The 23,885-nt window shown below is 39.2% G+C and overlaps 2 protein-coding genes across 8 annotated transcripts in view; one reads left to right on the forward strand and one right to left on the reverse strand.

Annotated features, from left to right (window-relative positions):
• The window catches only part of foxo1a (forkhead box O1 a), a 50,543-nt gene extending 45,656 nt beyond the window's left edge, over positions 1–4,887 (reverse strand). The window contains exon 1 of the mRNA XM_084125876.1: positions 3,379–4,887. Within this exon, the coding sequence (XP_083982002.1) occupies positions 3,379–3,927 (549 nt within the window). The 5' untranslated portion in view covers positions 3,928–4,887. The remainder of the gene's footprint in view (positions 1–3,378) is intronic.
• A 305-nt stretch (positions 4,888–5,192) lies between these two features.
• On the forward strand, positions 5,193–23,652 carry slc25a15a (solute carrier family 25 member 15a). 7 transcript variants are annotated; one of them, XM_084125883.1, is made up of 7 exons: positions 5,193–5,289; positions 16,659–16,742; positions 16,959–17,217; positions 19,810–19,950; positions 20,519–20,694; positions 21,070–21,228; positions 23,080–23,652. In XM_084125883.1, exons 2-7 carry the CDS (start codon positions 16,688–16,690, stop codon positions 23,199–23,201), a joined length of 912 nt encoding a protein of 303 aa, XP_083982009.1. In that variant the 5' UTR covers positions 5,193–5,289; positions 16,659–16,687; the 3' UTR covers positions 23,202–23,652. The 7 variants fall into 7 exon arrangements, with proteins under 7 accessions (XP_083982009.1, XP_083982007.1, XP_083982003.1 ...); XM_084125881.1 differs by having other exon boundaries at positions 5,218–5,289; positions 16,981–17,217; XM_084125877.1 differs by having other exon boundaries at positions 5,237–5,396.
• Positions 23,653–23,885: the final 233 nt, after the last annotated feature.

Below are 23,885 nucleotides of genomic sequence, written 5' to 3' on the forward strand. Positions count from 1 at the left end.
CACACAAAACCTGCACGTTCGTAGTGTCAATGAAAAAGCTGCATTATCCAGGATGGACACCGTGGCCAAGTGACCCGACAAACTCACTATATAATGCTCACTTTAACCCCATTTAGTCAACATTTATACACAGTACAAATAAACAAGGCAACCTTAAACACATTAACACTCGTGGATATTAGTCATTCCCCAACAAAAAAATGAAATGACGTCTATCTCTACAGTAACTCTTCCAGATGACTTAAAACGACTCATTTTTGATGTTCAACTCCTCTCAGCACATTGGTTTGGACTGACAGAAGCTGATCTACGGTCAAATGTGTGTGTGTGTGAAAAGCCCCCGAGGAAACTGATCATTACCAGCGCCACATTGTTTATGAGATCAGAATAAAATTGAACAGTTCCTGCGGGAAATTTCCTGTGGTTTCTCAAAAACATTGCCCCATTATGAGTCACATACTGAGCATCCAATCACGGCACAGATTCAACAGATCATATCAGTTTTACAACCACAACACAAACACACACACACACACACACACAGACACAGAGATTTGACCTTGGGTTTATCAGATGTGCTTCTGATAACAATGCGAATGCCACCGAGTACTGCCCGTGCTACTAAGAGTAATGTGTCGTCAGAGGTAAGAGAGAGGTGCATGCATGCGTATTCGGGTCATCGATGCCTACGCCTCCACAAGGGACGCACAAAAGCATGACAACTGTGGAATGCTGGCACACAGACACACAATAAATCAGAGTGCGGGGCGGATCCTTACTTGCACGCGTAGCATACTTGGCAAACATCAGAGGGGTATTGACGGTTAATCCCGCGGATATTAATAGCGTGTTGTGTGATGATGCACTACACCTAACAACACAACTTTGGACCCACTTAACAACGAGGTTTCCATGGATATGAAAACCACTGTTTTCCTGTTTCTCCGGTTGCCAGGGTTGTTCAGGCATACCGGTGGTACAAGCATGTCACCTGTATTAGGATCCTCCTTATCACGCATCTTCTGCTTAGTCTTAATCTTGATGACATATAACCCCATGACAAAGCTCAGTTTTATACTTTCACACTATGTGTCACTGCTTCTGTCCAACTCCAGTTCCTGTGTATGAAAAGCAATAAAACTTCTTTTCACTTCTTTTTATGAGCCCAAAAACTTTATTTACCCCATTAAACTTTTTTATTTTTTTATTGACAATGCCAATAGGATAGTTTATCCTAAAATTATTTTATATACTGTATAATACATCTTATTTTTATTTAAAATGAGGTGATTCTCTTGATTAAAGAATATTGTGATAAATTCAACCAGATCTCATGAGAAAACAACTACTTTAGTTAAGAAGTGTTGATTTTGTATAATTCGAACTTTCAATTTTTCAATTTTACTTTTTGGAAAAATTGAAACTACGGTGAAAACCTGATTCTCTTGTTTAAATAATTTTGTAATAAATTCAATCATATCTCATGAGAAAACAACTATTTTAGTTAATGAGTGGCGATTTCGTATGAATTTTGTATGAATTTGAACTTTATTTTTTCAATTTTTCTTTTTAAGAAAATTGAAAATACGGTGAAAACATGTTTCTCTTGATTAAAGAATGTTGCGATAAATTCAACCAGATCTCATGATAAAACAACCATTTTAGTTACGAAGTGTCAATTTCATATGCATTTTGTATGAATTTGAACTTTCATTTTACAAATTTTTCTTTTTTAGGAAAATTGAAAATCTGATTCTCTAGATAAAAGAATGTTCGATAAATTCAACCAGATCTCACGAGAAAACAACTATTTTAGTTACGAAGTGTCGATTTCATATGCATTTTGAATGAATTTTAACTTTCATTTTTCAATTTTTCTTTTTAGAAAAATTGAAAATCTGATTCTCTTGATTAAAGAATGTTGCGATAAATTTAACCAGATCTCACGAGAAAACAACTATTTTAGTTACAAAGTGTCGATTTCATTTGCATTTTGAATGAATTTTAACTTTCATTTTTCAATTTTTCTTTTTAGGAAAATTGAAAATCTGATTCTCTTGATAAAAGAATGTTCGATAAATTCAATCAGATCTCATGATAAAACAACCATTTTAGTTAGGAAGTGTCGATTTCGTATGCATTGCGTATGAATCTGAACTTTCCATTTTTCTTTTTGGGAAAATTGAAAATGAGATGAAAATCTGATTCTCTTTATAAAAGAATGTTATTATAAATTCAAACAGATCTCATGAGAAAACTATTTTTGTTAAGATGTGGTGATTTCCTATGCATTTCATATGAATTTGAACTTACATTTTTTTCAATTTTTCTTTTTAAGAAAATTGAATAATGAGATGAAAACCTGATTCTCTTGATTAAAGAATCTACAGCGATAAATTCAACCAGATCTCATGAGAAAACAACTATTTTAGTTAAAGTGTGTTGATTTCATTTGAATTTCGTATGAATTTGATCTTTCAATTTTTCAATTTGGAAAAATTGAAAATACGGCGAAAACCTGATTCTCTGTTCTGATAAAATCAACCAGATCCCATGGGAAAACAACTATTTCAGTTACGAGGGTGGCAATTTTCTATGAATTCCTACTTTGTGATTTGAGATAAGATACAATCACATTTACAGTTGCTCTGCAAATTTTTACGGGTGAAATCCAGTCATTTTAATAGGAATCAACGCGAAAGGGAATTTTGCGTGAGGGCGAAAGATTTCAAGATTTAAAGGATTAAAGTTAATCATGCGATTTCACTATTAACCAACAAAAAGCTCTTTGTTTGAAAGTGACATCTTTTTGTGAATTGTGTGCTTTGCTACGATATTAACAATAGACAATTCACCCTTTTGCCCTTGAAATTTCATTAATGTGATTGCAACTTTAGGAGCTCTGGCAATGGTCTGGGTCCAAATCTTGATCTTGTCCTAACTCCAACGACCTCTACCTGTAAATGTTGAAAGATCCTACAAGCCCTGGCAGTCCACATGCACCTATAACACTTGTTCCTCGGGACCTGTCATGTGACAAGGGTCAGCACTTGAACTATTGACTGCGCTGAACCACCTCACTATGCGCTGCCTGTAATGAGAGCCAATCATCTGTCCTACACAACAGTGAATGGAGACTATTGACAATCCCATGACAATCCTAAAACAATAAGTGAAGGATGCACCAACAAAATCAGCCCTGAAACGAGACAACATTTTTTTTGTTTTCAAAACAGCTGGAGGGGAGCGCAACTCAATGGGAGCCAATGGTAACCATGACGCGTTAAAAGTTGTTTTGAAAAGATGCCCGCGTAAAAACGCAAAACTCCTGGCGCAACTGGGTGACGCACAGACCAAAAAAAATGAAAACATAAATACCTTCCAACCGGCGGAGCTGTTACTATCCCCCTTGTCCTTAAAATAAGGGACGCTTTTCACCATCCAGTCGTAGATCTGAGACAAGGTGAGCCGTTTTTCGGGGGAGCTCTCGATGGCTTTGGTGATCAGGTCCGCGTATGACATATTCCCCCAGGCGTTGCGTCGGGACGAGCTGCTCTTGCGCTGCGCGGCTGCGGCTGCGGCCACCGGAGAGGAGAGCACGGGCACCTGTTGCTGGTGACTCGGGATCTGCTGCTGCTGCTGCTGATGGATGCAGTTCTCCTGGCACTGGAAGTCGCCGCACAGCATGAGAGGCTTCTGATCGGGGTAGTCCTCATTCTCCTCCAGCAGACTGAGGTTGTTGATGAAGTCCGCGTTGCTGCAGGGCTCCTGCTTGACGGACGGGGCCGGGGACGAGGTGTTGGAGTCCGCGGCGGCCGCGTTAGGGAACTCCGGTCGCGGGAGCGGCCAAGTGCAGGAGCGGGGTCGGGAGAGTGGCTCGAAGTCCGGGTCGATCTCGACCATCTGGTTTTGGGCTGCGTCAGCCATGGTACCAGCAATACTGTTTGCCTCTTAAAATGTCACATATGATTGTCAAAAGAAAAGAAAAAAAAATGACGTGAAACGCGAAACAATAACAGAAAGGAAATGAGTTCCTACTTTAAGCTGACTTAGTCACATTGGAAACGACGGAAAGGTCACAGTGCGGGTAGAACGGCATCAGATTGACGTTTGTTATGAAGTTTTGTAATCCAGTCCAGTCCAGTAGTGTGTGATAGTGCTCTTGCTGTCGCTTGTTGAATGTCTGTGTACTAAAACTCTAAGTGCGCTTTACTGGAACTCACTATCATATGTCACCTGACGCCGCCCCCGAGTATGATTGACAAGCGCCGAGAGCCAATCACAGGCGCGCGTTTGAAAGCGAAACAACCCGTGTTTTCCTCCTCTTGAAAACTAGTAAACAAACTTTCACGGAGTTTGGATATTATGAAAATACTCACTCGTTTTGACCGCGTGGCTTCCAGCTACATTGTATTGCTTGGACATAACAGAAACGCAGTTCTTTTTGTTTGTTTAATTATATTGTAACAAAATAGTAATAGTAAAGGAAAGCTTGTTATATAACATGCGAATGATTCTGGAAACAGCAGATCTTATGAACCGTAGTGTTTATCTCTTTTACATTTTTAACTATTTTGTACATAAGGGGGAACCAATGAGGACATTGAATATATTTCTATTTATCTCTCATTTATTTTGGTGGATTTATTATAAATACAATTATTAAGGATGCATTTATTTGCAGTATAGCCTGCTCTTTCATTAATGCGCAAAACCCGCTACTTTGTGTAGTAAAATACATGCTCGAATAAATATATTCAGTTGTGTTATTTAGTTTATTTATTATTAAATGAAAATCTGAAATGGAAATGAAATTTGGAATAATTGTATATGATGTAATATCAATACATTAAATAAATCTATTGGTTTGATTACTTTTTCCAGTATAAAACTAATGTGTGACAGTTTTTTTTTCTTCTTACATTAAAAGCCTACAAAATAACCATATTGTACTCATTTGTTTGTAAGAATTCAGGACCACATCTTAATCTGAACAAAGTTTGTGCAGATGATTAGATAACTGGCATATGCTCGAGGCTATCCTGCCATCTAGTGGATTAAATCCCTCACTGTCGCTGCTCGAATATCGCGTTTGGTGAAATCTTCTTGTGTGACAATCTTGATTATGAGTCAACGGGTTCTGAATCGGCAGGATATGACAGAAACACGAAAGACCGCCTTGTCTTATTTCCAGGAAGCCCCCGCATCAACACACACCCCCTGCCTGGCCATGTACACACCTGTGGCGCTGTGTGATCGAGAAGTGTGGGTGTTTGCAGGCTTCTTCAGGTGTGTTTTTGAGTCAGTAGCCTAAGAATACTACTTTCACAGGACGCTTTGTTCCGAGGCTCTTGCACCACATTAGTAGAAGTGTCTGGGTGCTCGAGGAAGGGCGGGTGAGTGTAAGAATACATGTGTGATCATACAGAACATGTAAGATTGCAACAGCTGAGTATAATGTTGCTAAGACATTATGATCTTGGCATGTGAATTTTGGCACATGATGAGGAGGTTCAGGGTGGGGTTCCCTCTGAATCTGGTTTAAAGATTAAGACTAGCTGGCTATTAATAGAGATCTCACAGGTCAGATATAAATATCCTTGTCTTACACTAAACGTATGCAATGTTCTGTGGTGTAAGTGTAATATGGTCTAAATGTTTCTGTTTCTCTTTACGTGTGTATGTTTAATCATTCTCAAAACTGTAATTCACATACCGTTGCAATTGTATTTCCACAGACGTCCGCTCATTAAAAAAAGTGTCCAGATTTTGATACTGTTATGGATAAATTGTCTTTACCTGCAGTACAGATTCGTTCACAAACTGAGCACGCAATAAAGAGCTGCTTCCCAGTAAACAAAAATATATTCTAAGAACGTTTTGCCAACGTTCCCATTAAATTAAGAAAACGTCATGCAAATAAAGGGTTAGTTCACCCCAAAATTTAAATTACTCGCCCTCTAGTTGTTCCAAACCTGTATGAGTTTCTTTCTTCTGTTGAACACAAAATAAAATATTTTAAAGAATGTTGGTAACCAGATATTTCCATTTGATCTTTTTGCAAACATTATGGGAACTTACTTTTGAATGTTCTCTGTACATCCAGAAACAAGTAATAACATTTGAAAAACATTTAACGAACGTCCAAAGTGTTTCAGAAATAAAATGTTACAGCAATGTAGCCTATAAATAACTTTTTTGTGATAACGTTTTAAGAGCAGGTAGCTAACTCTGAACTAATGTTATATTAACGTTATTGGAGGAACGTTTTTTTTTTTTTTCATAACTTCAAAAGAAAAATACCAGAATGTTAGGAGAACGTTCCCTGTTGGCTGGATTCATCGTTCAACATAATGAAGTTTTGTTTCCTACAGTGCAATGGATTGTACGAAAGTATTCACTTGCACACAGAACGTGTTTTTGCTTTTGAAATCATGACATGACAGTGGAATGAATAAACCCGCAAGTTTTTTTCGTTTTTTTTTTAAGTTGGCGTTTTTCGGAATGCCATTTTTATGTCATATGCCACTTATATCTCCTCAAATTTATTATCCGAGTTTATAGCCCCTAAGGAAAACCCTGTATACTTTGAATGTCTTATTGTTAAAAATCAGTTCTCACGTAAATAAACAGCTGACTATAGGGAACATATACAGACCTCCAAACTCAGTCAATACACTGCATAGGCACTGCTATTAAATATGTGGGTAGCTCAAACGAGATGGTGACTTTAACATTAACTGGTTAGATCGTTCATCTCTAAATGACAGAAATTTCTTTGAAAGCTTAAATCTGACTCAACTAATTAGAGAACCTACTGGGGTTGACCACAGATCCAAATCTTTGTTGGACTGGATTTTGGTCACCGACTCGGTAACAGAATGAATGAATGAATCTGGTGTTCTACCCGATTGCTTTAGTGATCATTACATGGTTTTCTGTGCATGGAAAATTAGATTACCTCGCCTACCACCCAAAGTGATCAGGGTAAGGCAGAGTAAACATCTTAACACTGAGGTTTTTTTTTTTTTATCCAAGATTTATTAGATACATATTGGAATAGGTTTCACCTCATTCCTTTTGTTGAAGATGCTTGGAATCTTAAAGTAACTGATAAACATGCCCCTTGGATATCAGTAAAGGTTAAGGGCCGACATTTACCATGGATTGATGCTGATTTAATACATCTTTTTAAACAAAGAGATAAGGCATGGGAAAAGTACCGCCTGTCAAAGGACTTAGCAGACGGGGCTGTATATAAACTATTAAGAAATACGTGTACGACTAAAACAAGATATTAAATCGAATTATTATAAAAAATTCTCTGTCTAATAACTTCAATAATCCTAAGTTTTGGAAAAGTCTTATATTCAACAATTCTACTAAAAGCATTGCTACCAAAATCAAAGTTAACAATGATATTTTCAGTGATCCTTCCACGGTTGCCAATGCTTTTAACCAACACTTTTCCTCTATTTGTAGTTCACAATTTTCTAATTTCTCCTACTCTAGTCTGGCAGAGGAGCTTAACAGTTCCTTTTCATTTGCTATAATAAATCCTACTGACGTTCAGCAGGCAATCTCTGAACTAAAGTCAGGTAATGGTATTGATCCTGATGGGCTGGAGATTAAGTTTATTAAGCTTGCGTTTCATACTGGCATTTCCTTTATCGGATTTATTTCATTTATCGTTATCCACCTGTGTGGTTCCATTAGTGTGGAAGTCTGCCAGAGTTACACCAATACATAATGGTGGCAATACACTTGATCTCAACAACTACAGACCTATTTCCATCATCAGTAGTAAAGCAAAAGTGTTTGAAAAACTAATATTTAAACAATTATTCAAATATATTAATGATTTCTCTATTTTGTCATCAAATCAATCTGGTTTCAGACCAGACTTCTCTACAACTACTGCTCTTCTAAAATTTACCAATGATGTTTCATCTTCCCTAGACAATAAAATGTCGACTGGTGCAATATTGAATAGGTGGCCTCACCAAGGCCTTTGATATGGTCAATCATTATATGCTTCTTGACAAATTATATGCGAAAGGCCTTTCTAAACACTCTATAATAGACCTCAAAACAGCCCTACGGTGGTCAAAGAACAGCCAGCCGGTTTAATCAAAGAGAATTTACACTTTATTTCAAATAGAGAGGCTAAAACTCATCATGCGGGTACAGATAAGATATGGAGCCAGGGAAGAGAAACACGGGGAAACTCCGCAAAGCACAACACTTCATATACACACAGTGAGTTTTCACGCTCAGTACGTCACACAGTGTTTAATACTCAACATGGCACCCCAGCCTGCACAGCACACAGTGAACACACGTAAGGCGTGTTTCCTCCGTTCTCAATTCCCCAACCTCCCTCTCTAACCCGCTGTCCATTACACAATACACAGTCAAACAATTCATGTAGGAATAGATTAAAAACACTTCCCTCTCGCGGGGCAGAGAAGACTCATCCGTAGGGAGTGAGTAGTGCGAGCAGCAACCCGTCTTCTCACCAAAGACATCACTCTACCGTCCAGGGGCGGAACTTAAAGTTCATTCATAAAATCCATCCGTAGTATGCGTCAAGGCATTCATAAAGTCTCGGTAGCACGTGGGCATTCATTCATAGAATCTCGGTAGCACGTGGGCGTCAGCCGAGCAATATTCTGAGGTAGTCGGTGACATTAATTCCCCCCCCTCTACAACTCAACTATCTCACCCCAAGGCAGCTAGCTAACTAGCTATCTTCATCTCCGGAGGACCTATTGTCCCCGAGAGACAGCCAAAACGTTCTTAACAGGTCACCACCCCAGCCTGCACCCGGTTGCACCACACCTCTTTTTTAAAGTCCCTTTGTCCTCCCTTTACAGGTGCATGCCATCAAAGCAGTCATGTAATCGGCCAATGACGACACACTACACTATTCCCCCACTAATCCAGAAGACTCGTCCTCGAGTCAAGATGATAATCCTTAGTCCAAACCGGCAACTTCTTCTGTCGTGGAGGTCGACCCATCTCTGCAGAAGTTGTGATGTTCTGTGCAGAGCCTCCTCCATCATATTAAGGCTTAACTGTAGATCCCGGGCTATACTCCAACCTTGACCACGCTGAAGGCACTGGCGAGCCATGTTGTAGGTTTCCTTCCCTTGTTCCCACCGGGCAAGATTGTCCCTCTGCAGATGGCGGTCTATCGGCCATGACCGGGGGCAATTGTTGAAGGGTCGACGGGTCAACCAATTGCTGCGGTAATTGTGCCGACTCATCATTCCCCTCCAGCCTCTCTGAAACAGATTGAGAAACATATGTTTTTAACCGATTGTAATGAACAACCGTAGTAGCCCCTCCCTCAACTGACTGTAACTGATACAGCACATCAGACAACCGCTCGATTACTTTAAAGGGGCCCTTATAACACCTCTGCAATTTAAAGCAAACCCCTTTTTTCCGAGCCTTATTTCGAACCCAGACTAGTTCTCCCACTGAATAATACTGTACTTGAGCCCAAAATACTTTTTCTGCTGGGAAGAAGCCTGTAACTGATGTTGCTGTACTGCCCCCACAACAGTGGACAAAATCCCTGCCATACGTTGCACATATTCACTTGGAGACTCAAAAGCCTCTTCCAAGTTCACATTCAACATTATATCCACCGGTAATACCATTTCCCGCCCAAACACCACTTTATGAGGGGTAAAGCCAGTAGTGGCATGGACGCTACTACGATACGCCATCATTACATAAGGTAATAAAGAATCCCAATTCTGTTGATTCTTATCCACGAAAATTGATAGCATAGAAACCAAAGTCCTGTTAAAATGCTCAATAAGCCCATCTGACTGAGGATGATAGGGGGACGTACGCGTCTTATTGATCTCCAATAATCTGCAAAGTTCCTGAAAAAGAGTAGACTCAAAATTTCAGCCTTGATCAGAATGAAGGCTGCGAGGGACACCATAGCGGCAAACCCACTCCTCAACTAACACCTTAGCAACTGATCGTGCTTCCTGATTTGGTAAAGCAAAAGCTTCTGTCCACTTAGAAAAATAGTCTCCCACCAACAAAACATACCGATTTTTATCAACGGTTTCGGGAAGTGGGCCCAAAATATCCAGAGCCACACGCTCATAAGGACGAGACATGACAGAAGGACACATCGGGGCCTGTGGAGTTCGAACTGGAAGCTTCCGTGAGCCGCACTCAGAGCACTCCCTACACCACCTCCTCACATCGGCAAACCACCCCGGCCAATAGAACCGATCTTTAACTTTTCCTTGTAGTTTTTGCACCCCCAGATGGCCACCTGTAACCACATTGTGCAACATGGCTAACACTTTTGGAACCAAACACTTTGGAAGCACCACCTGTACTTTATTAGCTGCATCAGAATTTTGTGGAGGGACTCGCACCAATAACTGGTCCTGTATCTGAAGCTGATCCCACACCCTTCCAAATTTCTGCAGCTCAGGATAGTTTCTTACCTCCCCACACTCCTTTAATGGCTTAGTTAGCAGCTGGAATAATTGCCCCAACTCATTATCCTCCCTCTGCAACCTAACCATATCGTCTTCCAGTCTTTCTCCAGGTGGTAGCCCTACATTCGTTTTAGCCACTTGCACTACTCTCACAGGACAACTTTCCTCAATCGCCACACCCCCAATCTGGTCTGACACATGACCCGGAATTACACTCAGGCCCGGCAATCTCGATAAAGCATCTGCATTAGCATGTTGTTTCCCTGGCCTATGAACGATCCTATACTGAAAACTTGCTAACTGTTCTAACCAACGGGCCAACTGTCCTTCAATTCCTTGAAAATTATGTAACCACCGCAAGGAATTGTGATCTGTACGCAGCACAAACTCTGCCCCTAAAAGGTAATGCTTAAAATGTTTCATAAACGTCACCATACTCAACAATTCCTTTTTGGTGGTGGCATACTTGCGTTCTTGTTTTGTCAGGGCTCGACTTGCATAGGCCACTATGCGTTCCATCCCCCCCTCTACCTGGGATAGTACAGCACCTATCCCAACATCTGAAGCATCGGTATCCAAAATAAATTGTTTCAAGGGATCGGGATAAGCCAAAACTGGGGCTGATATAAGACATGACTTGAGTGTAAAAAACGCTCTTTGACAATCTTCTCCCCAGTGAAATTTCTTTCCCTTTTCCGTCAATTGGTGTAAGGGCCTAGCAATCTCTGCAAAACTCCTCATAAAGCGACGGTAGTAAGAGGCCAGTCCCAGAAAACTACGAACCTCTGACTGATTTCTAGGGACCGGCCACCCCCTCACCGCCTCAACTTTAGAAGGATCAGCCTTAACGCCCTCCGCTGAAATTACATGACCCAAATAGGATACCTGTTTTGCAAATAAATTGCATTTGGAGGGTTTCACCTTCAAATTGGCCTTATACAAGTTCCCAAAAACTTGTTCCAAGCGCCCCAGGTGTTCCTGAAATGTTTTACCAAAAACAATTATATCATCAAGGTATACTAAGCACGTAGTCCACTGAAGATCTGCCAGAACCAAATCCATCAACCTTTGGAAAGTGGAAGGGGAGTTACACAGGCCAAAGCTAAGAACATTAAATTCAAAAAGACCTTGTCGTGTAGTAAAAGCCATTTTGGGTTTATCTTTCGAGTCAACCTCAACCTGCCAGTAACCACTGGCTAGGTCGAGGGTTGAAAACCAACACGCGTTTGCCAAGCTATCCAACGCATCATCTATCATTGGGAGCGGATAGGCATCTTTCTGTGTCACCTCATTTAGTTTCCTATAATCAATACAGAAACGCAGACTGTCATCTCTTTTTCTAACTGGTACCACTGGAGCTGCCCAAGGACTACACGAAGGCTGAATAATGCCATTGTCTAACATTTGTTTTATGTGATCAGTCACTTCTTGTTGTAAATGAAGCGGAACCCGACGAGGGGCCATTTTAATAGGTTTAGCAACTCCTGTATCAATCTGATGGCGAATAAGATGCGTCCTACCCAAATCAGTATCCCCTGTACTAAAAAGTTGGTTATAACGCTCTAACACTTGACGAATGGCCTGCATTTGTTCTACATTAAACCCTCTAGAGTCTAACCCAAAGTGAGAAATCAAAGCATCCGCCGACCACAAGATCTTACCGTCACACCCTTCATCTACTTCCTCTGCACCTTCCCCCACCTCTACATTAGTAGCCAACACCCCAATTTTCATTCTATCACGTAAAGTATGAGCTTCCTTGGTTACATTAATAACACGAACTGGCATAACGCCAGCGGTGACTACACACACCACACGTGCCACTAATACATCACAATAGCGAGACAGAGAAGAGCCGGGCTCCAGCATACCTACTATTTTTCCTGGCGGCGCTCCCTCCACTGACCCCAAAATTATCCTGGTATCCCCACAAACTACCACTGGCATGGAAGGAGCTAAAAAGTCAGTTTGCAATTGTACAGAAATTTTATTCCCATCAAATAGCAGCATAATTCTTTCAAATCCAGTTTTGCACCGAATTTGACTAGAAAATCACTGCCCAGTAACACTTCACCGGGGCTAATATCTGCCACTACAAAATCAACCACTACTGTCAAAGAATCAAATTGACAAGTGGTTTCCCACTGGCCTATAACTTCCATTTGGTCTCCATTAGCAACCTTCAATCTACCCCTATACTCTACTAAATCACCCCCTCCACCGGTTGCCTCCAGCCAAAATGGTTTAGGTACGATTGATACTTGTGCCCCTGTGTCCACCAATAAGCGGGTCTCCACCCCCCCAACTTTACCAAACACATAAACTCCACCTGTTTCTGATTGGGACTGACATACTCCCCCAGACATAGACGCAACAGAGAGAGGGGCGGGCTCCTGGTCTACCGGGCCCGCCCCCTCCCGTTTCCCGACACATATGGGCAATCTTTCTTGAAATGACGAGTGCACCCACATTCCCAACAAGCTTCAGTCTTATCTCTATTTTGTGAGTCTATTCGTGCACTATCAGTTTTAAAAGACCGTGCATCTCGTCTATTTGTAGCATAATCAGTCTGATGACTAAGCGGAGCAACCGAATTCCCTGTTACTTGATCTTGTAGTATTTTAACAGTACTCTGCAAAGTCTTTACTTCTTGACGGAGCCCTTCTACCATGCCCATTAAAGATTGAATTTGCCCATCTCTAGCTGGCCCAACATTATCATTTACCACACCACAAACTTTTGCATTTGGGAGAGCACTATTTCGTTCCAAACTCCGAATTAATTCAAGTTCGGACGCCAGATTAATAGCCCCCTCTAACGTGGCTGGTTTCACACTATGCAGATGAATACGCGTATCAACACAACCTATATGGGCCACAAAATGATCTCGAGCCAGTAAATCCCTCGTGGCATTATCCACGGACAGATATGCCTTCGAAATTAAACGGCTCAAAGCATTTCCAAACTCGCGCACGGTTTCATTTGGCTGCCTCTTGCGCGAGGAGAAGCTCACGCGATTCCAATCAGTACTTTCACAGGGCTCTAAACATCTACCCATTGCTACCTTCAGTTGACTGAAATTTCGCCGAGCCTCATCTGGCAAGCCACAATAAATATCCTGCGCATGACCTGACAATAGCAAAGACATAAATTTGAGCTTTAATACATCATCCCAGCCGTTAATCTCCGCAGCCATTTCGAACTGTTCTGCCCAATCAGACCACTCACGCCCTGTACACGTAAATGTTTCGGGTATAAAAATAGGACGAGGCGCAACATTTCTCTTCCCCAAAAAAACACCTGTCACCGGCACGGCATTACTACCGCCGGCCGCCTCTTGCGGTTCTAACATTCTGACAAACCGTAGGCTAAAAAAAGTTCAATGAAGTTTATAAGATCCGCAATCAGCGCTGATCTCACCGCTGCCACCAGTGTAATAGACCTCAAAACAGCCCTACGGTGGTCAAAGAACAGCCAGCCGGTTTAATCAAAGAGAATTTACACTTTATTTCAAATAGAGAGGCTAAAACTCATCATGCGGGTACAGATAAGATATGGAGCCAGGGAAGAGAAACACGGGAAACTCCGCAAAGCACAACACTTCATATACACACAGTGAGTTTTCACGCTCAGTACGTCACACAGTGTTTAATACTCAACATGGCACCCCAGCCTGCACAGCACACAGTGAACACACGTAAGGCGTGTTTCCTCCGTTCTCAATTCCCCAACCTCCCTCTCTAACCCGCTGTCCGTTACACAATACACAGTCAAACAATTCATGTAGGAATAGATTAAAAACACTTCCCTCTCGCGGGGCAGAGAAGACTCATCCGTAGGGGGTGAGTAGTGCGAGCAGCAACCCGTCTTCTCACCGAAGACGTCACTCTACCGTCCAGGGGCGGAACTTAAAGTTCATTCATAAAATCCATCCGTCGTATGCGTCAAGGCATTCATAAAGTCTCGGTAGCACGTGGGCATTCATTCATAGAATCTCGGTAGCACGTGGGCATTCATTCATAGAATCTCGGTAGCACGTGGGCGTCAGCCGAGCAATATTCTGAGGTAGTCGGTGACATTAATTCCCCCCCTCTACAACTCAACTATCTCACCCCAAGGCAGCTAGCTAACTAGCTATCTTCATCTCCGGAGGACCTATTGTCCCCGAGAGACAGCCAAAACGTTCTTAACAGGTCACCACCCCAGCCTGCACCCGGTTGCACCACACCTCTTTTTTAAAGTCCCTTTGTCCTCCCTTTACAGGTGCATGCCATCAAAGAAGTCATGTAATCGGCCAATGACGACACACTACAACTCTCTTCTCTGGTTTAATTCTTATCTTCACTGTAGACGTCAGCGTGTCTCTTTGCATGGTTGTGTATCACAGTCTATAATGGAGAAAGGTGTCCCTCAAGGCTCTTCTTTAGGGCCTCTTCTATTTTCTTTATTTATCAATGATCTTCCTCTAATTTGCTTAGACTGTTGTATTCATCTATATGCAGATGACACAGTGATCTACACATCTAATGTGTCTGTTTCTAAGATTCAATCATCATTGCAATCTAACTTTAATGCTATTCAACTTTGGTTTGACCTTGTTATTTGTACACGCTGTGACTATACAAATCCCAACATGTAAATAGGAAAATGTTGGTGTTATTTAGTCACTTATTGGGAGCAGTATGCTAGCTGGAGCCGTTTACCTCCAGTCTTTGGGCTAAGCTAGGCTAGCGGTGGGTGCGTCAGACAGAGTTACGGCACGCACGGAGATGAGAAGGGTATGTATGGACTTATCTAACTCTGGGGGATACGGTGAATAAGCTAAAGTCCCAAAAAGTCAGCGTTTTCCTTTAAAGTATCCCGAAATGTTTTGGGTACCACTGAAAACAGTGTGTGTGAATGAATTATTCAAATGGATTAGACAGAATAGCGAACAATTGTAGACCTTTTTTGCAAACCTGTTTGACCGATGAGATAAAAAGAGTGATATATATGCAAATTTTGCATCGCCATTCTGATTCTACATGAATTCTGATTCCAATAGAATTGTTACATAAAGCATGACTTCTGACAAATTAGAGTAAAATCTATCTATCTATCTATCTATCTATCTATCTATCTATCTATCTATCTATCTATCTATCTATCTATCTATCTATCTATCTATCTATCTATCTATCTATCTATCTATCTATCTATCTATCTATCTATCTATCTATCTATCTATCTATCTATCTATCTATCTATCTATCTATCTATCTATCTATCTATCTATCATTCATGCACTGTTACACCCCGTCTAGGGGAAAAGGGGCAACATGAAAGAGTCAGAGATTTGCAAGGAGTTAGAACAAAAAGTTATTTATTTTCTTAATTTGGGACTTATGATTCAGGAGCTGACCAAGCCAAAATAACAAACAAAAAAACAACCTTCTCTTTAAACCTCTTCCTAAACCCTAATCCAAAAGAAAAGAAAATGAAAATACAATCTGTAAGCCTAACTCCCTAACCAAAAACAGAGCTCAAACAGTTTACAATAAAATAAAAAAAATGGCGTCAAGCTCCCTACTTTCCCAAAACCAATATTTACAATATATATACAGTCAGACAAACAAACTGAAAAGGGCGGTCCAAATCAGTGTCAGTAAACAGGCAAAGGGTCAAATATACCAATGGAGATATTCAGGTACAAAAAGTTCACAAATCAAACAAACAAACAATACTCACAGTCTCAAACCTCTTAACACTCGCAATGCTCAAAATACCCTTAACACTCACAAACTCAGCACATTATAATCACAAAATCTCTCTGCTCAAGCACAAAACCCACTCTGTCTCTAGAGGAAATGATGACGTGTCTTTTAAAACACTCTGCACCAATCAGGATAGTGCATCAATCACCGTGCAGGAACCAATCAGATGGCGTTCCAAACATCCTGCAGGAACCAATCAGATGACGTTCCTAGACAGACATACAGAGAGACTCACAAAACAACAGAGATATAACAAATACAAACCACACACACTGTATGTATATTTATTTATGCTAAAAATTGTTTTGTTAATAGTTTAGACTACATTTTTTTTCTGTATTGATGTGTATATTTGAAAGATGGCAGACGTGTATGGTAATGAGGAAGAATCTTGAGTAAAACTTTTTTCTGCACTTTTCCTACACAGGAAGTGATGCAATATTGCAGAAGTTAACCATGGCTCCACATCCTGTCACTCAAGCCGTCATTGATCTGTCAGCTGGAGCATGTGGTAACAGCCTTTATTCATCATTTCCTATGTCTACATTAACAAATAGACAATATAGTCATTTTGACAGGCTGCCACGATACAGTGTATTTTCCACCTGTCTGAATTGTACAAATTTAGCACGCTGATGGGAAATTTTGTTAATTATAAGGAACAAGATAGAATCAGTTATTTAAAAACATTGAAGCATGTTCTATTTCCTCTCCTGTTTTTTGTGAGGTGGGATTGCGTGTGTGTTTAGCGGGCAGCCCTTCGATACAGCCAAGGTGAAGATGCAGACTTTCCCTGGCTTGTACAGAGGTTTTGTCCACTGCTTCGTCTCTGTCTACAAACAGGTTGGACTGCGAGGCCTCTATCAGGGGACCACACCTGCCCTCATAGCCAACATTGCTGAAAACGCTGTGCTCTTCATGAGCTACGGCTTCTGCCAGAATGTTGTGCGCTTTGTTTCAGGACTGGACCGAGGCACAGAACTCAGGTGAGGTATTATAAAGCAATAAGCCCCACGAAGCCGTGATTTACAGCGAATTTAGAACAGATAAGGGGCGTTGTTAGGCACGAAAAACCTAAAACCCCCTTGGCTGTTCTAAATTCACTGTAAAACACGGCTTCACGGGGCTTATTGCTTTTATAAAACGGTTACTCCATAAAAATATTCATTCTAATATTTATTTCATTCATAAAATAAACACCAGCAACAAATAAACACATTTATTCCTCCGCCAAGCAATGTAGTTCCAAAGAGGTTGCTAAGCAACACAATCAGCAACAAAGAATCACAAACAGCAGTTGCGCAGTGATACTAATGTAATGCGGTCACAGGTGTGTGTTTGTTGAGTAATTTACAACGGCTTTGAACGTGGCTCAACCAATCAGAATCAAGGACCGGAACTATCCGTTTTATAATCAACATTAAACTTTGGGCTCTTAAACTATGAAAATCCATGATTAATTTTTTTTTTAATTATTACGTTACGAAAATCTAAACAAATAGTGAATTACACAACACATTTCTAAATTTTTTTTTTTTTGGTTTGAAAAGGATTTGTTAATTTTATACAGTGATTTCAACAACTCCAAACAATTTAGTTTTTAAAGTTAGTGTACTTGTTTACCAAGGAGACACCAGTGTAAGTGAAGAGTGAATCTCAACCTCTTTGACTCCATGTGCCCAAAAGTCCCAACAAAATATTCAAAGACCCCCTATATATATATGTGTGTGTGTGTGTTTAAATTAATTTTGCACAATTAATTTTGTAATTCCAGTAGTTTCAAGAACTGAATGTTCTTCAATAAAAATAATCGTTTGAGAGGGCGAAAAAAAAACTTGATTGTGTGTTTTTAGCATTTTAATAAAGTTGTAATATATCACTGGTGTAAGGCTTGTGTGAAGAAAACAAATAAAAACCATGGTATATATCAATTGTCAACACAATATTTTGTCAAATGATGAGAAGAGCGTGAAAATATTACTTAAAGGTATGTAACTTTTCACCCTCTAGCGAAAAAAAAAAAAAAAAAAAAAAAGCTCTATTAGACTCGGGGGCTGTCTAAGTTATTTATATGGTTTGTGTTGAAGCATTTAACACTTCTCGTTTTGCAGTATACAGTAATTCTTATGTGCTTATGTTTCCACTAGTCTACTCAATATGCATGATGCAATTCAATGTTCAAGGACAGACGCTGTGTCATGTGACCCACGGCCAGCGGGTTCAGAACGCCTTTCTTGACTCCATAAACATTACATGTTTAGAGTTAACACATGGGGTTTCTTTCTTGTCACCTCTTAGAAAAAATACTGTGTAAATTATGGTACAGTAATGGGATCAGATGGCCATACTTTGGTACTTTGATATAATCTGATATAGATATAGGAAAAAAAAGCTGTAAAGTGAAAAAAGCTGTAAAAAGTTATAAAAGTTTTATTATATAGCCTATATATATTTAACAAAACATGGTCGACTCTAAAACGGCAAGAAAATCAAAGCCAAAACTATGAACAAATTCCATGTTCCAAGTTCCAAGTGTTCCAAATTTTAGGTTAGCTTTCAGAAAGATTTTGTTTGGGCGCAGTACCAAACTTTTCCACTAGATTACATCCAAGTACCAATTGTGACCATATAAGGTCTCACCCATTTCCATATAAGGTTTGAGTGATCTGAACCATATATCACCACACTTTTATTTTATTTCCACATACTATTTATGAAGTAGACATCCTATTCATAAGTAGTATGGACATTAGAACTGCACGATTAATCGTTAAAAGATCGCCATCTCGATTCAAACAGCCACGTGATCTTATTCCCAAATGCCAACGATTCGGCTGTGTCTTGGTGCGTTCAATTCATGTCAGAAAGATTGTATTTCTGAGTTGGATGCACATGAATGCTACCACAAAGTCATAAATACGGTTGGGAAGCTCGGGATTTTCTTTAATCTCAGATCTTTACGAGTTGGGGGCGTGTCAGTGGCGAAATACCACAAATACTTAGAGTTTTATTTACAACAAAATAAGCCAATTGACTGCACTATTGGGCAGTATATTCAACCTCTAACACATAAAATATATGTGATAAAAACCCAGACATCTGTTATAGTTCGGCGCCACATCAAAAATGGAGAATCGCTTCTTTTGAACTCTTGGCATGAAAACTAACCGAGGTTTCTACTGATCTTTGATGATGTTTCATGTGCATCACTATTTCAAAATAAAGGTCTGTACACCTTATGACTCTGATGAATACTCCTGTCACAAATGAATAAATTACTTTTGCTCTGTCATTTCTAACGAAAATCAGTCACCAAACATGAAAACTAGAGTCTGAAAGCTTTCGAATGAAATATAGTTTGTCAGTATTATTTTAGGTTGGTGGGACAGTATTAATCCTTTTTCATTTAAAGATGTGTAATTTTGTTTTCTTCAGAAAATGTAAAAATGTAGCCGTTTAGTTTGGTGTCACTGTTGAGAAATGGTATATGTCTTGATACAAATCCAGTCGTTCATATTACATTTGATTTGACCTGAAAGGATTAACCATATTAAGTGTGTGTGATTATGTGTTTTCAGTGATATTCAGAAGGCCTGTTCAGGCTCTGTCGCCTCTATCTTCTCCTCTCTGGCTTTATGCCCCACTGAACTGGTTAAATGCCGACTGCAGGCCATGCATGAAATGGAGGCGTCCGGCAAGATTGCCAGCGGACAGAAAAGGTCTGTCTGGACAGAGGAGGTTTTGGTAATTGAAAATGAGAAATGAGGCCTGTGGTAACTTCATGTCCATTTTAATAGGGATGATAAAGGGTTAATCAAATAATTTGGTCATTACTAGAAGTATTTTAGTTGTATTTTTTTAAAAGTACAATGTTATTTGAGTTTATTCAGACTAAAGCTCCAATGTAGATTTTTTTAGTCATTCAATGTTTTTACCAGGAATTCCACTGTGAAATGTAATAATGTATTAGTAAATGTTGAAACTAACATTAACTAAGATTGATAAATGGTGTTCATTAATAAATATTGTTCATTCTTAGCTCATGTTAACTAAAGTAGTTAACTAATGTAAATTTTTTGTAAAGTGTTACCCAGAATTTTCCTTTTTGGATGAACTAACATTTAAGTGGCTGAATTTGGTTGAAGCCAACTACTGTTTTTAAGTTCGGAGTACTTTTTGTGTTTTTGAACCTTTAAATTAAGACAAAAATGACCTCAAAATCAGTTGTTCAGCAGTTCTAGCGTCTAGAGTTGCCATATCTTGTTGAAGTTCCTCTCTGTCTTTCAGCACGGTGTGGTCCGTTGTGAGAAATGTGCTGCGGACAAACGGTCCTCTGGGTTTCTATCAGGGTCTGACCACCACTATCGTCCGTGAGGTACCTGGATACTTCTGTTTTTTCGGGGGATATGAGCTCAGCCGTTCCATGTTTGCCAACCACATGGACAGAGACAAAGAGCACATAGGTCAGCCCACGGGAGGAACACCATCTACTTGAAGAATGTCCAAGTTTTATTCAGTGTATGGAAAAGAACAGCTTGGACATTTCCATTTTCGAAAAATGATACTTTGGACCAACTAAGCTTTAACCTCTTTAAGATTTAAAAAGCTTTAAGATTTTGCCAATATGCTATTATTACGGAGAAAACTAATTCTAGACCAGCAGTGATGGGGAGTGTTATTTACTTTTAGTCAAACTGAACGAAACGGGTTTAAACCAGAAACCATTGTTTTCGAATAGGCCAATACAAAAATGCACTTTAAATAAATGACACAGGCTTTTAAATTTTTTCAGTGTATTTAGCAGGAAATGCTCCTCACGATCCGTGTGTTTCTGACAGGTGTGGTGCCGTTGATGTTCAGCGGTGGTTTCGGCGGAGCCTGTCTGTGGTTGGTCGTGTACCCCATTGACTGTGTGAAGTCTCGCATCCAGGTTCTGTCTTTAGCAGGGAAGCAGGAAGGCTTCCTCAAGACTCTTATGGGGATTTTACGAAATGAGGGTGAGATTTCTGTATTTATCCTTGTTTCTTGGCACAGGAAACTTTTAGCTTGCATGTTGCTAGGCTAATGGCTTAAAGGGATACTTCACTTATTAGCATTAAGCTTTGCATCAGTAGAAACCCGGTAGTATTTTCGAATGACCGTGCTTCCCTCCCTCATGTCTCCTTGGGAGTGGCTTTGTTGGGCAGCGAAGCAAGTGCATTCTGGGAGTTGTTGTCTTTCATCCACATGAGCCAAAAATACATTTTATGGCTTTTCTCAGTCTAGAAGGCACCAACTTCTAAAATAATTTCACATTTCTACTACATAAATGACCCAATTTAAATACACATTCATCTTTCCAACGGTGAAATATCCCTTTAAGGACACAGAAAACAGCCTCTGAATAGATGTGTGTTTCCTGTTTATAATTAGCATTTCAAAACACTACTGTTTATTGCATGATGCTACTGGTGTTTAATGGGTCATTCTCAGGAAACCATTTCTGCCAGAACATGTATTTTATATGATGTCATGACACACTTAACCCTTAAAGCCTGACATTTGAAATAATAGAACATTTTGACAAAATATAAAAAGAAATAATAATAAAAAAGTTTGCATGTGTTTTGCAGATGTGTTTACAGTAAATGTAAAACTGTTTGCGCTATAAACCAGTGTGTTTATAATTAAGACAATACATAAAACATTATAGTAAGGAATACCAGGTTGCAATATCAAACAGGATAACGAGCTGTTTTGTACAGCTAAAAATAACTGAAAGCGAATGACACCGGAAGCCAGACACATTAAACTTACAAATGGCGCCCACGCTTACCTGAAAAAATAAGGTGGATAGACTGCAATTAATACACATGCGCATGACGTCACCGTTTTCACAAATTTGTGTTTTTGTAGTTTACACGGTGATGATAATGTATAACGTTTTCAAAAACTTGCACTTTGAAACCCTTGCAAAAAAAAAGCTTAAAAAAGCCTGAAAAGCTAGCATTTTCAAGAACCCAAAATGCCGTTATTGTGTAAATGAAAGTAAATGATGTTGTGTAAACGGCCCCTCATTCAGAGGACCAAACTGAGGCAAAATATGCAATTTGGTGTAGTTGCTGATATTTATATGGCCAAAAAGTAAGATGGAATTCTGATGCTTGTAATGTAAATCAAGATTTTTATAACAGTATAGCAGAGTATCAGTCGGCACTCTATATCTCCCAATAATATGTCTTAGTAAAGTGATATTTAAATGCCTAGTTTTATGATCATCTTGAAATATTAACCCTAACATTACACAATAAAAGTTATTTTAATGCTTACTTTATAAAAATCAGTAAAGATTTGACAGCAAAAGGTCACATGTTCCACGACCGGAAGGTGGACGTTATTAGAATTATAATAAAATGCCTTTTACAGTTTTAAGTTTACACACCCCTTGCAGAATCTGTGAAAATGTGAATCATTTTAACAAAATAAGAGGGATCATACAAATGGCATGTTATGTTTTATTTAGTGCTGTCCTGAATAAGATATTTTACATAAAAGATGTTTACATATAGTCGACAAAAAAAAAAGCTGCAAAGCTCTTTAAATTCTGCAACATTTAAAGCTTTTTGGGTGGGAAAAATAGTGGCAAAATTCAATAAAAAATAGGTAGATTTCACTTTATTATTCAATATGCTTGGGCTGATATTCCAATGAAAAACATTTAAAAATATCAGTATACTGTAGTACGTCATGAGATATATAGCACACGATACGAGTTTCATGATTCAAACTGAATCAGATTGTGTGTATGATGAAACAAAACAATTTGTTCTTGGATTGCAGCATGTAATATTCTGGTGTCTTGTTTACAGGAGTGGCGCCACTTTATTCTGGTTTGACCCCGACTATGATCCGAACTTTTCCTGCCAACGGAGCTCTCTTTTTGGCCTATGAAGTCAGTCGCAAGATCATGATGCAAAAGTTTGATCACTGAGTTCATCTCTCAGTCTCTGGGGTTTTTCAGAAATGTTTTAATCCCATCTAGTGTTTTCAGTTGCAGGAGCACAAGCCTCTTGGATATTTTATCCACCTAAGTGTTGTTAAGAATATTAAATGAATAAAAAAACTGAAAATCAATCTGTTTCAAACCAGGGTTATTATTGTTAACTAAAACTATTAAAAACATTTGTTAATTGAAATAAAGCTGAAATAAAATATAAATATTAGTTGGAAAAACTTAACAAAGCAGAAATTAGAAATGTTGCTTTTGGCAATAAAGTTTAAGTTGAAGCACTAAAATTATTAACTGGAAATAAATAAAAACTGGGAAAATAACTAGGTAGCAATAAAAAAAAACTAGCAACATGATAAACGCACATACCGGATTTCCTAATAACTGAGCTAAAATTAACATGAAAACTAAAAATACAAAAAGTAGCTAATTCAAAATATTAATAAAACTAAAATAACACTTATTCAAACCATTTTATGACCTATCAAGTGTATATATCTGCTGGTCTCATGCTAGAACTTTCCTTTTTGTTTGTTTGTTTGCTATAAAAAAGATTTATTTTAAAACTTTTGAGTTGCATTAAGTAGTTGTTTTAAATATATGTTCATATGATATTAATTATATAGCGCAAAAAAATACTTTCAAGCAATTCTTGAACGGTTTCAG

This window comes from Abramis brama (assembly GCF_963993115.1).
Source record: "Abramis brama genome assembly, chromosome: 10".
NCBI classification, from domain to species: domain Eukaryota; kingdom Metazoa; phylum Chordata; class Actinopteri; order Cypriniformes; family Leuciscidae; genus Abramis; species Abramis brama.

What these genes read in the sequence shown, in the direction of transcription:
- slc25a15a (XM_084125883.1), top strand. Translation starts at nt 16,688, where the DNA reads ATGGCTCCACATCCTGTCACTCAAGCCGTCATTGATCTGTCAGCTGGA. An exon ending in TCTGTCAGCTGGAGCATGTG is followed by an intron (nt 16,743 to 16,958) that starts GTAACAGCCTTT and finishes GTTTTTTGTGAG; the next exon opens with GTGGGATTGCGTGTGTGTTT. An exon ending in ATTGCCAGCGGACAGAAAAG is followed by an intron (nt 19,951 to 20,518) that starts GTCTGTCTGGAC and finishes TCTGTCTTTCAG; the next exon opens with CACGGTGTGGTCCGTTGTGA.